This window comes from Chaetodon auriga, chromosome 22, assembly GCF_051107435.1.
Source record: "Chaetodon auriga isolate fChaAug3 chromosome 22, fChaAug3.hap1, whole genome shotgun sequence".
NCBI lineage: Eukaryota > Metazoa > Chordata > Actinopteri > Chaetodontiformes > Chaetodontidae > Chaetodon > Chaetodon auriga.
The window spans coordinates 18,218,722-18,232,500 of NC_135095.1; the positions used below are offsets into that span (position 1 = coordinate 18,218,722).

At 43.9% G+C, this 13,779-nt stretch overlaps 2 protein-coding genes across 6 annotated transcripts in view; one reads left to right on the forward strand and one right to left on the reverse strand.

Annotated features, from left to right (window-relative positions):
- Window positions 1-1,328: 1,328 nt before the first annotated feature.
- proser2 (proline and serine rich 2) lies at window positions 1,329-10,411 on the reverse strand. The gene is made up of 4 exons (XM_076722196.1): window positions 10,273-10,411; window positions 8,857-9,035; window positions 5,364-5,679; window positions 1,329-5,059 (listed from the first exon to the last, which is right to left on the reverse strand). The coding sequence occupies exons 2-4, from the start codon at window positions 8,968-8,970 to the stop codon at window positions 3,564-3,566; spliced, it is 1,926 nt and encodes a 641-aa protein (XP_076578311.1). The 5' UTR covers window positions 8,971-9,035; window positions 10,273-10,411; the 3' UTR covers window positions 1,329-3,563.
- Window positions 10,412-11,511: 1,100 nt separating this feature from the next.
- The window catches only part of rab3ip (RAB3A interacting protein (rabin3)), a 16,551-nt gene continuing 14,283 nt past the window's right edge, over window positions 11,512-13,779 (forward strand). For 3 of the 5 annotated variants that reach the window (XM_076722197.1, XM_076722198.1, XM_076722199.1), the window contains exon 1: window positions 11,535-11,659. The gene's annotated coding sequence lies outside the window, so the exon portion shown is untranslated. Of the gene's footprint in view, window positions 11,660-13,779 lie in introns of all 5 variants that reach the window. The other 2 variants (XM_076722200.1, XR_013075851.1) reach the window with 2 other exon arrangements.

Sequence of the window (13,779 nt, forward strand, 5' to 3'; positions counted from 1 at the left end):
CGCAGGAGCAGAACAAACGGTCATGAACGGCTCCAGTTTCCCTTTAAAACAACAGTCGTAGCCTCACGCCTGCAGTAAAACAGGTTTAGCTTGTGGACAGACTGGACGTCCTGATGCAGTGGACACGAGTCACACTCCTCATTCAAGGTTATTTGAAGTGAATTTTTGGCTTCAGCAGTCTGAATTGGACAAATCAAACGGGTTCTTCCAAATTTCTTCCTTCTTCAGATCACATGTTGACACGGGCTGCAAACGAGGAGCTTTGTTTGTGGTCATTTTGGAAAAAGTCATGCTCAGATAAATGTCTGCTCATGAAGAGAAACAAAGGTAAATCAGACCGTCAGACGTCCTCTGACTCTCCCATGGATGACCTCACACACACACACACACACACACTCGCTGAGCGTAGCAGTGGTTGAGCAGCTCTCGTCAGGAAAAGAAAGCCTCTGTGTTGAGGTCTTATGTAACCGTCTGCAGTCCAGACAGTTTGCTTCTGTGTTCGATGCACAAGTCGTCCGACGTGAAATGTGGGAAAGGTCAGAAAAACACAACTTTCTAAAAAGCAAAGAGAGCTGAGGAGTCGTTACCTGCAGGGCTGCATGCTCCGAGGAGCAAACCAAAGCTGTTTGAAACCATAAACAAGAAGACAAAGAACAGACTACAGGTCAGCTTAATGAAATAAACCCCATTTTTCCCATTATGCGATCATCTCATGAATGCATCATTAGACATTGGTGAAAGCCCATATCTTAAAAACTGCACCCCCCGGAGTCAGCCTGGCTTCCAGTGTTTCCTAGTGGCCACTCGTGGTATTGCAACAAAGAATCCCCTGCAGCCCAAAAAGCATTTTCCCCATAGACCACCACTGTAAAAGAGACATCTGTGAGACATCTCCAGCTACAGACATGGTCAGTTATTAGGACAGGGAGTAGACATCATTGGTGTCCCCTTCAGGAGCTTTTATGTTCATTGTTCCCCCAACAGTGACAGAGCCAGGCTAGCTGTTTCCCTCTGTTTCCAGTCTTTATGCTAAGCTAAGCTAACCAGCTGCACTTCATAATTACCACACAAGACATGAGAGTAGTATCCTCCATCAGATCAGAGACAAGTAAACTGAGCGTCCTGTGTTAAACCAGTGGAGTGGCCCTTTAAGACGCCTCAAAACTCCTGAATGTTTCCACTCAGGTGAAATATTACACACAGGTAGCCAATCATTGAACGGCACCTTTTCATTCTTTACATTCCAGAGTTAATTGAGGAAAAACAAGCAGAAAGAAGTTGTGTTATTCTGTTTAATGATTGACAAAAATCAACATTAAAGACACGTTAAGCAGAGTATATACAGACAGTGGACATGCAGCCTACAGCAGGCTGCTGCAGCTTTCACACGGCCGCTAATATTCCCATTTACCACACACGGATGCACGTTTTATCCCTGTTCTGTGCAGAACTGGACGCTTTGCACAAACATTTCCTAATAAAGAAGGCACTGTTATACAGAATGTAGTCATAAACTGTACGTAGATACTTCAAAATGACTGCAGCTGAACTACAGAGAACCGGAGTCTGTAAACAAAATTCACTAAAATGCTCACACAGGACAAGTACTGCAGTACTTCTGAGTGAAACAAAATATACTTCAAAAGTGACTGTAGGTGAACTACAGAGGCCGGAGTCTGGATAAAACACAGTAAACTTACATACACAAACACACGTAGTACATACATATACACACTTATGCTGCTACAACAGTTAAATAACACACTCGCATATGTCAGAAAGTTATCGACAGCCTGAAAGGAATAAAAACACAGAAGTGACCCAGGATGTATTTCTGGACTCTGCGGTTTTAGTGCTTGTGTTTTGTACAATGCCATGTGCTCGCCCATCCCTAAAGAGCAGTTTGAAAGTATTCCCTCTGCGTAGTAAAAAAGTAAAGGTCCTGCCCACGAAGCCATTCCACAGTCTGTGGTTTGGTGTGGGAGGTTTGTCCGCCGAGTAAAAATATCCTGCAGCTCAGCTCAGCCTTTCTTTCAAGAAACCCCGGCCTCGCTTCGCTTCAGCTCGAGCACCATTGTTATTCCAGGACATCAGATCTTCTGCTGTTCGCTTGATATCCACAAACTCTTTAAGAACCTTTTCCTATTTACAACACAGTTTTAGTCATTGCAAAGTAATAAAATTTCTCCAGAGAAAAGTAATTTCAACTTGTCCTTGCCCGAAAGTGCTGACAGAAAACACACACACACTCACTCACTGCTGTAGAAAATGCCCAAAGTCGGTAAACAGCTCGGTGAAAACATGTAACAGGGTTGACGAAGTCTTCACAGCCTGTGTGTGAACATTCATTTCACTCTGCAGACAGAAGGAAGCGACACCATAGAACGAATAACTTAGAGTCGATACAGAAAGATGCTGCTGGAGGTCTGGTCTGAGGATGAGGTGGGGGCTCCCTGTTCAATCTGGATTAAATTACTCCATAATTTAACCATTTATTGTTCTTTCTTAAATACCTAAATTAAGCGTAATTAGCCGCTCATTTCCATTCTGTTTTAATTTTTCTCCTTTTCATGACTGCAGTCATTTCCTGAGCTGTTTGTGCTGCAGCATGCTGCCTCATTTACTGTAAACTGTGGATTTAAGTGTCCTCTTGTTTCTAAAAACAGACATTTTTATCAGGACCAGACCAACCTGTTGGGGGGCCCCGGTGCAGTGAGCAATTAATAAGATTACCACACAGTAACTGCCATGTCATGTACCTGAGGGTCTGGGGTACAGGGACAGTTGCCCACCTTTCTTTTCACATAAAAACAATAAATATAAAAAATCAATCCAATAAAAATCAGTTTAGCATTTAATTCCCCCCCCCCCCCCAAACAGCACTTTAAGGCAAAAGTCCTGTTGTAATCCATTTTAACTCAATCCCACATAGACCATCCTGCTGCCGAAAAAACTAGAGTATCAAATGTGTATTAATCCACCGCTGAAAATAGTCCCCAACAAATGCAAAATGTCCTCCATTTGAGGAATGTTTGATAAAAACTACAGTACAGAGCAGGGGAGTCAAAGTATGGAGAGACATTGTTGGATTAAATATAAATATAGAAAATCTCCAAACTTTTTCTTTAAGATGTTTTTAGGAAATGAAGCCAAATTTTAAAAAAAAATGTCCATTGACTTTCAGCCTCGTTTGTGGCAAAAAAGGTGAGACAGAAGACCGAATGCTGTTTGATTCCCACAGGAAGAGGATGCTCCTTTTTAAAGCATCACTTCGTCCAGAATATTTTGCAGAGGTATGAAGCGTCCTGGATCAGAGGCAACGTAAAGCTGTTTGCAGTTTATCTGTCCAGACTTTTGTCGCTGAAACAGTGTCGTGTGTGCAGGAGGTGAGAACTGGCTGTGCGGGTCCATTGTAGGATCAGGCTTCATTCCTTTGCAAAAGCAGGTCTCTATCCAACCACACCTCACACTCACAGGGGAAACTTCTAGCGTACCACCTCCACCAGCAGGTACACTCTAGAGATTCGGGCTCGACAGGTGGAGACCGAAGAAGAAACAGTTCATCAAGAGTCTTTCAGCAGCCCCAGTTTCCGCAACGCCTCTTTGCGCGATTCGTCCGTCGCCCCCCGTCCAGAAAATTGCACAGTGATGCCTTGAGGGCGAAACATGGAGCCAGATCTCCGCTTGTGGTCAGGGGACAAGGCACGTTCTGCTGCTTTCTGGGCACTAACAGCGCCGTGGTAAGAGTGCCGAGGAGGTCTTGTGGCAGGGGTCGGGGCTGGAGCTTTCGAGCTCCTTGCCGGGCTCTTTGAAGGGTGATTTAACCCAGTGGGGGGGTTGATGGTTCGACTCTTTCCTCCATAACTGTTAGGCTCAGTAGGTAGCAGCTCTGATTTGGCCGGCAAGGTTCGACTCTTGTCTATATGGGAGCTGAGGATGTCGGGAAGGTCGCTCCTGGTCCTGGCTGCAGGTGCAGGGATCATGACTTTGGTTTTTCCTCCGTAATTGTTGAACTCACTGGGGTTAGATAGCACAGGTGGAAGGATTTTTGGTTCGAGGGTTGTTGGAGAGGTTGCAGGTTCGCTCCTGGAGGAAGCAGACGGGTTGACCACTATAGATTTCCCTCCATAGCTGTTCAATTCCAGTGAGGTGACCTCAGACGGAGGCAAGACGGATGCCTTGGTTTCCAAAGGAGGTGGATGGTAGCTGCTCTGTGTGACTGCTGGAGGTGAGGGGCTTGGTTGAGGGTTTCCATCTTCACGGCTCTTGACGGAATTTGTCTGCAGGATCTCTGATTTTCTGGCAACATTAATCTGGCTCTGATGTGGTGTTGGAACCTCGGCTTCTGGCAATTTGGTGCTGGTTTCTGTTGTTTTGGGAACAGTGGCCTCCAGAGGTTTGGCACTTGTTTCGGCACCTGTGAAAGGATCCAGAGGGGTTCTGTCAAGGTGCGACATACCTCCAGACATGGCTCGATTTCTGGTCAGGCCCAGCTTAGACAGGGCCTCCATCCTCGATTTGTCTGGTGTGGGGTCCTTGAAGGAAATGCTGCGTTTGGGAACATTTCGAGCCTGTTGCTCCATGGCTGGCTGAGGATCTTCTTGCAGCAGTGGGTGTGACCCTGTGAGATTTGCCAGCATCTGTGCCCGTCTCTCCTGGATGTTCACGTTAGCCAGTGACTGATTCTGGTGCTCCTTGTTGCCGAGGATCAAACTGATGTTAGCAGGAAAGCGGGTAGGTTTAGTAGAAGTAGGAGGACCATGTTTAACAGGAAGATCGGTGCTGTAGCTCGGTGGCTTTTCGGACTCCAGACTGGACTGGCGGAGGACTGAGGAAGACATGAAGTTTGAGGTTCCACTTGCCTGGTTCTCGGCTATCTTCTGCGCAATCAGGACTGGGGTGGGGATACTTCCTGGAGGGTGGTAGGAGTGGCTGTCTGTTGACCCATAGCTGCCACTTGGTAAAGCAGGGTTGTACTCTGAAGGCAAGCTGTCCATTGGATCACGCCTTGGCTTTATCTCGAAGTGGCTTTCAGGAGTTGGCATCATACTATGAAAATCTGCAAAAACAGATTGCAAAGTGAGAATCTGTGAAAGACTGCAAGCTTCAGTCCCCTCCAGGGCTGTAGTTACTGTTGTGGACTCTAAAGTCACATCTTCAGTAGTATTTGGGGGGAATTTGGGGCTTTTAGCGTATTTTATTAAAATTAAAGAGGGCTTTGAAACAGTATTCAGACCTTTATGTTGGGAATACTTATTTTATACTGAAAAAATTGTGCGAGGGGTTGTTGGGGATCTTTGATTTATAAACTTCCAGAATCCTGGTTATGACCCTGCATACAAGAACCCAGAACTGTACGCTACCTGGGCTGGAGGGATTGAAGATTGACTCTTTGGTCTGCACCAAGTCCGGTTCCGGGCGGACCAGGTCTATAATATCTTGGTCTTTGGGACTCGAATGTCTGGCCAGGAGAGAGGACACAATCACACCTGGGTTGGGACTCGAACATAGAGGTCCATCAACCTCTTCAACAGGACTGCTGCTGCTCGCGGGGGGCTTCGGCTGGCCGGGCCTCCGGTTGTTCTCCTCCAGACTGTCTTCCAATGAGTCGATAGTTTCCTCGAAGAACTGGAGGCACTCTTGCTCCTCCTGGCTCAGAAACTGCAGCGCATCATCTTCCTGTCAAGGCCAAGAGACAGCAGGGAAACCAGATGATGTGGTGAGATTTCATTATTCTTTCTAAATTCGACAATGTCCACACAGCTATCATCCCTTTGTCAGGGTGGTTCTCAGGATGTTTCCAATTGCCTAATACACAGCCCATCAATCAATCATGCTACTATGAATTACCATGGATATCAAGTATACAAAACAACATGTTTTTAGATTAGTATTTCACAAAAAGAGATTAAAGATGATGCTGCCGAGGAGATATGCATTCACAATTTCTGAATAGGACTCTAAATCTGAAAGAGTTACAGAATTCGGATTATGTTTGTTCTCAAAAACTGTATTGTTTTTTTTTTTTTTCCAAACAATATGAACTTTAGTTAGCACTCAAAATTCTTCGGCAGATTTGATTAGCCGTAGCCATCTAGCTATTTAAGCTAACATTGGCTTCATGAGTTGGTGGAAAATGCCGACTCTGGCTGACTTTTAATGTTCCAAGCTTTTTCTTTCAGACTGACTCAACATGAAGCCTGTAAAGGTGTCCTATGTAAATATGCACTTGGTGTGTACATGATATCATTAAAAGGCACTAGGCTAAAGCTAACAGGTCCCAGGGAAAAGGTCACACACTTCACGGTTGTGTAGACTTTGTGGTATTGCAGTGTAGAGCCAGTTAATCCTGGTATTACAAGCAAAATAAGGAAAACTATAAGACTGTTATTTAATTCCAGCCCTTTTTTTAGCTGTTTATTTTACACTTTACAGAAGTTAGATTAAAGCTTTATTGTTCAGATTTTCACTTTTGATGTGTTCGGCTACCATAAATCAGTCTCAGGTGAAGATCCAATGCTACCGCTGGCCTGCAGTCTGCAGCCTAGAAGCACCACATTGCTCTTTACTTTGCTCTTCATCATTGAATCCATGTTGAACCATCCACTGAGACTTTCTCATACAGTAGTCATGTGTACGCAGTGAACACAGGCCTGTTTGTTCCTGCATCCCAACCCTCCTGACTTCTTTCCCACCCTATATTTAGCTGAACTGCTCCTCTCTTCAGTGCCTCACCTCCACAGCTACCTGTCCTGCTCCACACAGTGCAGCCACTGAAAAATGGCACAATGGGCGATCCAGTAACAGCTCAGCGCCTATTGATTTAGCTCCTCAACTATGAGGTCTTTTTCAGTCCTGATAAAGATCGAGTCCACCTATTTAAGCCAAACCACATGGCTGTAGGGAATAGGTAATCCCCTGCAACAATGTGTAATGGATTGAAAATAAGCAGTGGTGGACATGGGACTGACCTGCACAAAGAAAAACTACCACAGTACAAGTAAGAGTATAACATGTAAAACTTGCATGAAGTAAAATCCGTTAAAATGCTTTCAGAGTTAAGTTTTAATTTCCGTATTTTTATGTTTGAGAAGTTCAAAAAGCATCTGTAGAAGCTTTACGGTTTATTCTGGAGCTTTCAAATATCTCAGTGGCTCAAGAAAATCAAGTTTTTTATAAAATTATAAATAACATTATAAATAATGTTGAAAATGCATCATCATCACACTGGAAAAGGTTGTTTTCTTGCATACTTCCTAAAAACTTGACATTTTGGAGATGCAAGCTCTGTTCTAACAACTGCAGGTATGAGAAACAGTCAGCCTGTCTCTGTCCAAAGTTCAAAACAGACCTACCAGCACCTTCATTAATTTACAGCTTCGTTCTTACTGGACAGACACAAGAGTAAATAATCATCTTATCTAACTCTCAGAGAGAAGGCAAATAAGAGCATTTAAAGAACTAATAATTTACTAATAAGCAGACTGAACTCTGGGAAAGTTACATAGATTTACAATTTTGAGGCACAAGCGAAAAAACTGAGTTTACAGTTTAAACAACAGAGTGTTTCGACTGCAGGTCGTGTTTTACTACAATTACACGTCGCCAGACTGAAGGAAGCTGCCCATTTGAGCTATTTCAAGGTGATGACCTTCAGCTCAGGGCCGACACGGCAAACAGGGCTCGTTGCTGACATCAGTGTTACGAAAGTTGCCACAGCGAGCTAACTGTGAGCTTTGTTTAGCTTCACACATAGAGACACACAAAGACACCTGCAGCACACCCAGCTGAAACCAATACGAGATAAACACTGATCTGCTGGTTTCAGCTGGACTGAATCGAGTCTATTGTGGTGAAGCAGCTCAGGACCTAGAAAACTGCGGCTCAACCGGTTCGGCTGTGTTGGTTGTTGATAATGAATGTCATCCCCAAGGCATGTGAAGGGATTAAGTTGTGGAGCAGGTGTAATTTCTCAGCGTCCGCGATGACTGGGCGCTTTGTGTAAACACAGCAAAGAGCTTCAATCAGGGTCAAGTACAGTTAGAGTAATCAGCGGTTCATCTGATTCGACACTGAGCGTGTTTACTGTGTTTAACAGGACAATAGAACAAGGCTGCTCTAAGCTCTGCCTGCCCCGACAAATTCTGTGTGATTATACAAACTGTGTCCTCTATCGAGCACAGTCACACCAAGAAGAGTCCCACAGCAGCCATCAAATCAGCTTTATTTACATGTGTATTCTTGCTGGTAATCATCTAAAAGGAACTCACAGGAATAGGAATATGAAGCCAGCAGCTGGTTAGCTTAGCTTAGCATAAAGACTGGAAACAGCTAGCTGGGCTCCATCCAAAATAAACAAAGTCTGCCAACCAGCACTCGCTCACTAATTACACATCTTGTTTGTTATCTGGCAGAATTTTTCTTGGACATGAACAGAAACTTCCTGAAGTCTTGGCAAACTCATGGTGACACCGTGGCTCACAGCTCAGAAACACCCTGTTTCCAGTCTTGATGCTATGCTAAGCTAAGCTAAGCTACATGGCTGCAGGTGTAGCGTCGTGTGACATCGCGTGAGCCTCCATCCAGTTAAATCAAGAAAACAATTAAGCATATATCGAGAATATCCCTTCTTTTAAATGATAATTTCATGAGCATTTTCACACATTAAATGTATTTTGAATGTAATTTCTGAATTTTTTTTCTTATTTATTTATTTTGTTTTTTTTAGGTGTGCAGAGCTCAATGAATGCAAACTGCAAGCATCTACACATAAAGGAGACGTGCTGCCCTGAAAAAAGACACAGAAGTACGAGAAGATCAGTAAATCTCTGGTTAACTTGGTTTTGAAATACTTACGCCTGGTCTGGAGCTTCGGCCGGCGCCCCCGTTGACCCCGTAGTGGAGCTGAGGGTTGGCCTGCAGACGGAGGTCCATGGTGCGAGGGTCAGAGGTCAGCTGGCATGTGGACATCTCATGGAGGGTCCGACGTTGCTGTGCGGCACTACGAATCAGCCCGTCTTCTTACCAACGAGAGCCTGGAGACACAGAGGACGGACGAGACATCAGAAGACAGGAAGAGGTCAGAAAAGGTCGGAGCGAAAATAAAAGGGTAATAAAAATGGTCACGGCTGTCTAAAGCAGAGCAGCACCAAGTATTCAGATCTTTAACTAAACTACACAAAGTACAGAAGTATTATCATGAAAGTGTACTTAAAGTATCAAAAGTACTCATTATGACCCCTGTGAGTGATATATTACTATATATTAAACCATCAGTGTTGAGCAGGCTGCTGAAGCACTCAAGTAAAGTACAAGTACTTCAGGATGAGTAAATATGCTCAGTTACTTCTCTCTGAGGTTTTAAAGCATCTCGGCAGAGAGACACACCTGACGGACAGGTTGACCTGGAACAGGTAGCTGCAGAACAGGCTCCTGCAGCAGAAACCACTGAGCACATTCCTCTGTCATGAAAGACTTCAGGAGATAAAAATGAAGGTTCCTCGTCAGAAGCCCAAACGGAGCTGACGAGAGAAACGGTTCAACTGTAGATACGATGAGGCCGAAGTAAAACCAGACCCGGTTTGGGTCCATCAGGGTCAATACAGCACTGACGATGAGTGAAGACGTTAAATTTACCTGGTAACACGTGATGCCACCATCAAACCTAAGACGGGCTCGTTTGAACCCAGTGTTTGTTTTTGAGTCAAACCCTGAAAACAGGATCATTTTTCAGTGTCACCTTTCTGCTGGAGAATCAGTTTTAGTGTTATTGGATCGTCATATCCTCCATCACGTGACTTTGACGCTGCGTCGGTGTAACTGATATGTGGTGATCGTGACCCTTAATAACTTTCCTGTTGTGTCAAAATGAAACCAGCAGAGGTCATTTGCTCCAGGTGCTTAAGAAATCTATTTTTCATATGTTTGATATATTATCACACGTTTCATAATAGAGTATATTTGCAGTGTACTTAATGATACATCACATATTTCTACTTTTATATATATGGCAAACTATATGTCCTGTATATGAAGAGAAAACAGATGATGGAAAGTCTTCATTCTGCCACACACTAACAGTTCATCCGTAAATTTAGCTTTATTTTTACTGTATTAGATTTTTCTGACATCACTGGAGCAGAACAGTGATGTTTAATGCAGGAGAACACATGTAGAAAAGTGTTAGTAAAAGTATCTGCTGGAATGTCACAGAAATACAAGAGTGAGTTTCTATGAGTTGAAGAAAAAAGAGTAAAATGAAATGTGACTCACCGAATAACTCCACAGATCAGTCATGTTAACTCATCAGAGGGCCGTTGGTCTCGTCCTCAGACAGGCAGCATCAGCCTCCACCTGAGCGGCGACAGAATTCTTCTCTGAGTGTCCGGATGCGTCGCGCCTGCTGGAGAGCTCCGCGTGCGTAATGACTCCACGGCGGCGCATTACGCAGCAATTAAAGCCGCCAAGAAACCCCGCCCACATCCTTCAGGAGGGTGTGTGTGTGTGTGTGTGTGTGTGTGTGTGTGTGTGTGTGTGTGTGTGTGTGTGTGTGTGTGTAGTCATTCAGGTGTGTGAACAGGTGACCATAGTGACACAGTGGAAAGCTATCTCACTCACACCCAGCTGTTTCACTGGGATGGGTTCAGGAGCAGTGGGATATTTAACGTCTGTCCTGTTTTAACGTGATTAACCACAACACGACTTGTCTGACTGACAGCTTTTATTTGCGTAACAAATTCAGAGATAGATATTAACTGTCGTTTCCTCAGGGAAAGGACACCAGCAAATAAATTGGACAGTATTGGAATGTAACTCAAGTACTGTCGTGAATTACAAATTTGAGGTACTTGTACTTTACCTGAGCCTTTTACTGTCATGCTACTTTCAACTTTTACTCAGCTATATTCCATTTTGCACTTCGTACTTTACTACATTCATCTGACAGCTTTAGAGATTAGCTACTTAAAATCATAAAATCAAATAACATAAATGAAATAGGTGTAGATAAAACTATTGCCTGAGGCGTAACCTCATAAATAACTGACCTACTTACTATAAATTGCAGCTATAAACACACCAGAGAGTGAACTTAAATACGTGAGCTTAAAAAATGAACAGACGATTCGCGCCGTTGATTTGTTTGTTTTGTGCGCCCCCTGCTGGCTGCAGCCGGGTAGCTCAGTCCTTCACACAGCTGTGGTGAGCACATTAGGATGTGGATTCAGGTCTTCTCAGGGAGGATAAACAGTGTCTGAAAATGAGGTTAAAATATCATTTTTCAACAAAGCAGTTAACAAAAGTCTCATACTTTTATTTTTCATACTTCAAGTACATTTCACTGACTGTGTCTATATACTTTTACTCAAGCATATAACATAGTATTTTTACAGTATGGTATTAGTACTTTTACTGAAGTAGATTCTGAATACTTCCTCCTCCTCTGGTGTTATACATACAAATATCTAATTTGCCAAGCTTAAATAGAATGTGATGATTATTGTCTGATTTCCCAGAGGTTCCTGAATGCACCTCCCGTCAGTTGGAGTAACCTGCTCTGCGTCAACAGCCGCTCCGGTGTTCGTTTGTTTGTTTGACGGGTTGGTTCTGCACGTTAGCGGGAGGAAGAGCGACCAGCCCGGCTGCAGTCCACAGAGATCCGGTGAGTCCACAGCTAACATGCTGTTCATGTTGCGGTTGTTATTATCATTAGTAGTTAAGTTCGGGGAACTTGCTAGCGTAGCTACATGCAAATGCACCAATTATATTTGTGCGCCCATTATCGGACACGGACCCGTCTGTCGCACAGTTTCTCCCTTTTCCCACAACTTAGCGACCGCACACTCTGACTGTCAGCAGTTAACCACAGTTTCTGCTATTTGAGTCAGATTTATTTACGACAGAGCCCCCTGTTGCTCGTGAAATTACTGAAATCACCTAGCAGCGGCTGGGCTGTGCACGGTGGCCGATAATGGAAACAGGGTTTCCCCCCTCATCAGTAATCCTCCACCACGGGAATAACGGGGATATAGCAACGTTTTGGAGGAGAGACAGCGGTGCGTTGTTTTTGTAACTGTTTTGTCATTAACGGTTGATTCATTTCTCTCTCTGTAACATAACATTACGTGTCACAGCTAACAGAAACGCCTTAATCACGTCTCTGAATGCACTTGGTGTTACTTAACGTTAGCTAATCTAATGCAAACGTCTCGTTAACGTTAGCTCGACATAGCAACGAAACCTTAGCTGACACACCGCGGAGACGCTGCTTTCATGCATCTTTCATGCGAGCGGTGTCAGATAACAGCCGTTAGCTTTCTGACGTTAGCCGTCTGCCCCCCGGTAGGTAGCTGTTAGCATGTTAGCCCGCTTGCTAACGCTTCACACATGCTAGTCGCGGCTAACCCAGTGCTAGCTGTCACGGCGCTCTGAAACAGGTGTGTTCGTGCTTAAAAACGCAGTCTGCCCGTGATGTGTAAGTCAGATGAGGACATTAATTCAGCTCCAGGTTTGAGTTCAGCCTTTTAGCACACAGATAACATCATAATCAGCTTCATCAGGCAGTTTGCAGCCGGCGTCACAGCTGGAAATCATGTGAATGAACAGAGAGGCTGTTGTCGGCGTAAACCGAGTTAGTGTTTATCGCAAACGCTGCAGTTCATGTGCGAAGCTCAGAGTCAGGTTTCTCCAAAATAAACAGTCATGCAGTGTTTTTGTAAATCCTGCAGAAAGGACCGATGTGTTGAACTCTTAATGGATGCAGATTATTTATCGTTAAATCACGACATGGTTTTAGTGCAAGAATGTGATAAATATATATCTGATGTGGTAAATGACAACAACAGTCAGTCAATGCTTAATTACAGTTTGACCAAAATAATTTGAAGTGTAGAAATTTTTTAAAGTTTTTGTTTTGATTCATTCTTTATTTAGTCAATAATTTTTTTTTTTTTAACTTTCGGAGGTTTCAAGGTTGCTTCTTTCAGACACTGAAGGTTTCAGTTTTTGTCTGAACAACAGTCTAAAACCAAAATATATTGAATTTCTTAACATGTAAAACAGAGAAAAACAACAAATCGTCACGTTTGAGAAGCTGCAGCTGGAGAATGATTTGCATTTCTGCATAATAAATCACTTCAGCAGTTATTTTCTGAAGACCGAATGATTGATCTAGTGTTACTATCATGGTAGTACTCTGAAGGACGTCCCCACAGGCCCGTCCCACAGTCTGATCTGTGCAGAACTGGATCTCTGAGGTACAGTCTACAGCGCCACACGAAATAATCTTGTGCTCTGTTTTTATTTTATTTTTTTATATTTTGCTTTTGTTTGGGGTGTTTTGTGTGTTTATTTGAGAGCAGACTGTAGAGCGATGACAGGAAATGAGGCGAGAGAGAGGGATGGGGAACGATGTGCAACGAAAGCGTCGCCTGGAGGTGAACCGGGATGTCTGAAGCCCTCAGGGAACCCAGAAGGATCATTTTTCATCATTTAGAAATCAAATCTGTTCAGTCGCACAAGTCAGGATGTGAGTGTGTGATGGGCCAATGGGATCAGGTAGATGAATGTCAGCTGACAATTGTTGAAAATTGTTCACATCAGAAAAGTGGAAACAGCTGATGGTTCACGTGAGCTACGTCACGGTTTATGAACGTGTGCTGCTGAGGTGGAAGCTGCAGCGACAGGATTGTCCCGGGCCCTGGGACAGTTAAGACAAGGGGTGAGACACGTCTGGCTGAGAGACGAGGCTTTCACCGTCTGCGTTTGGAGAAGAGCCAGTGG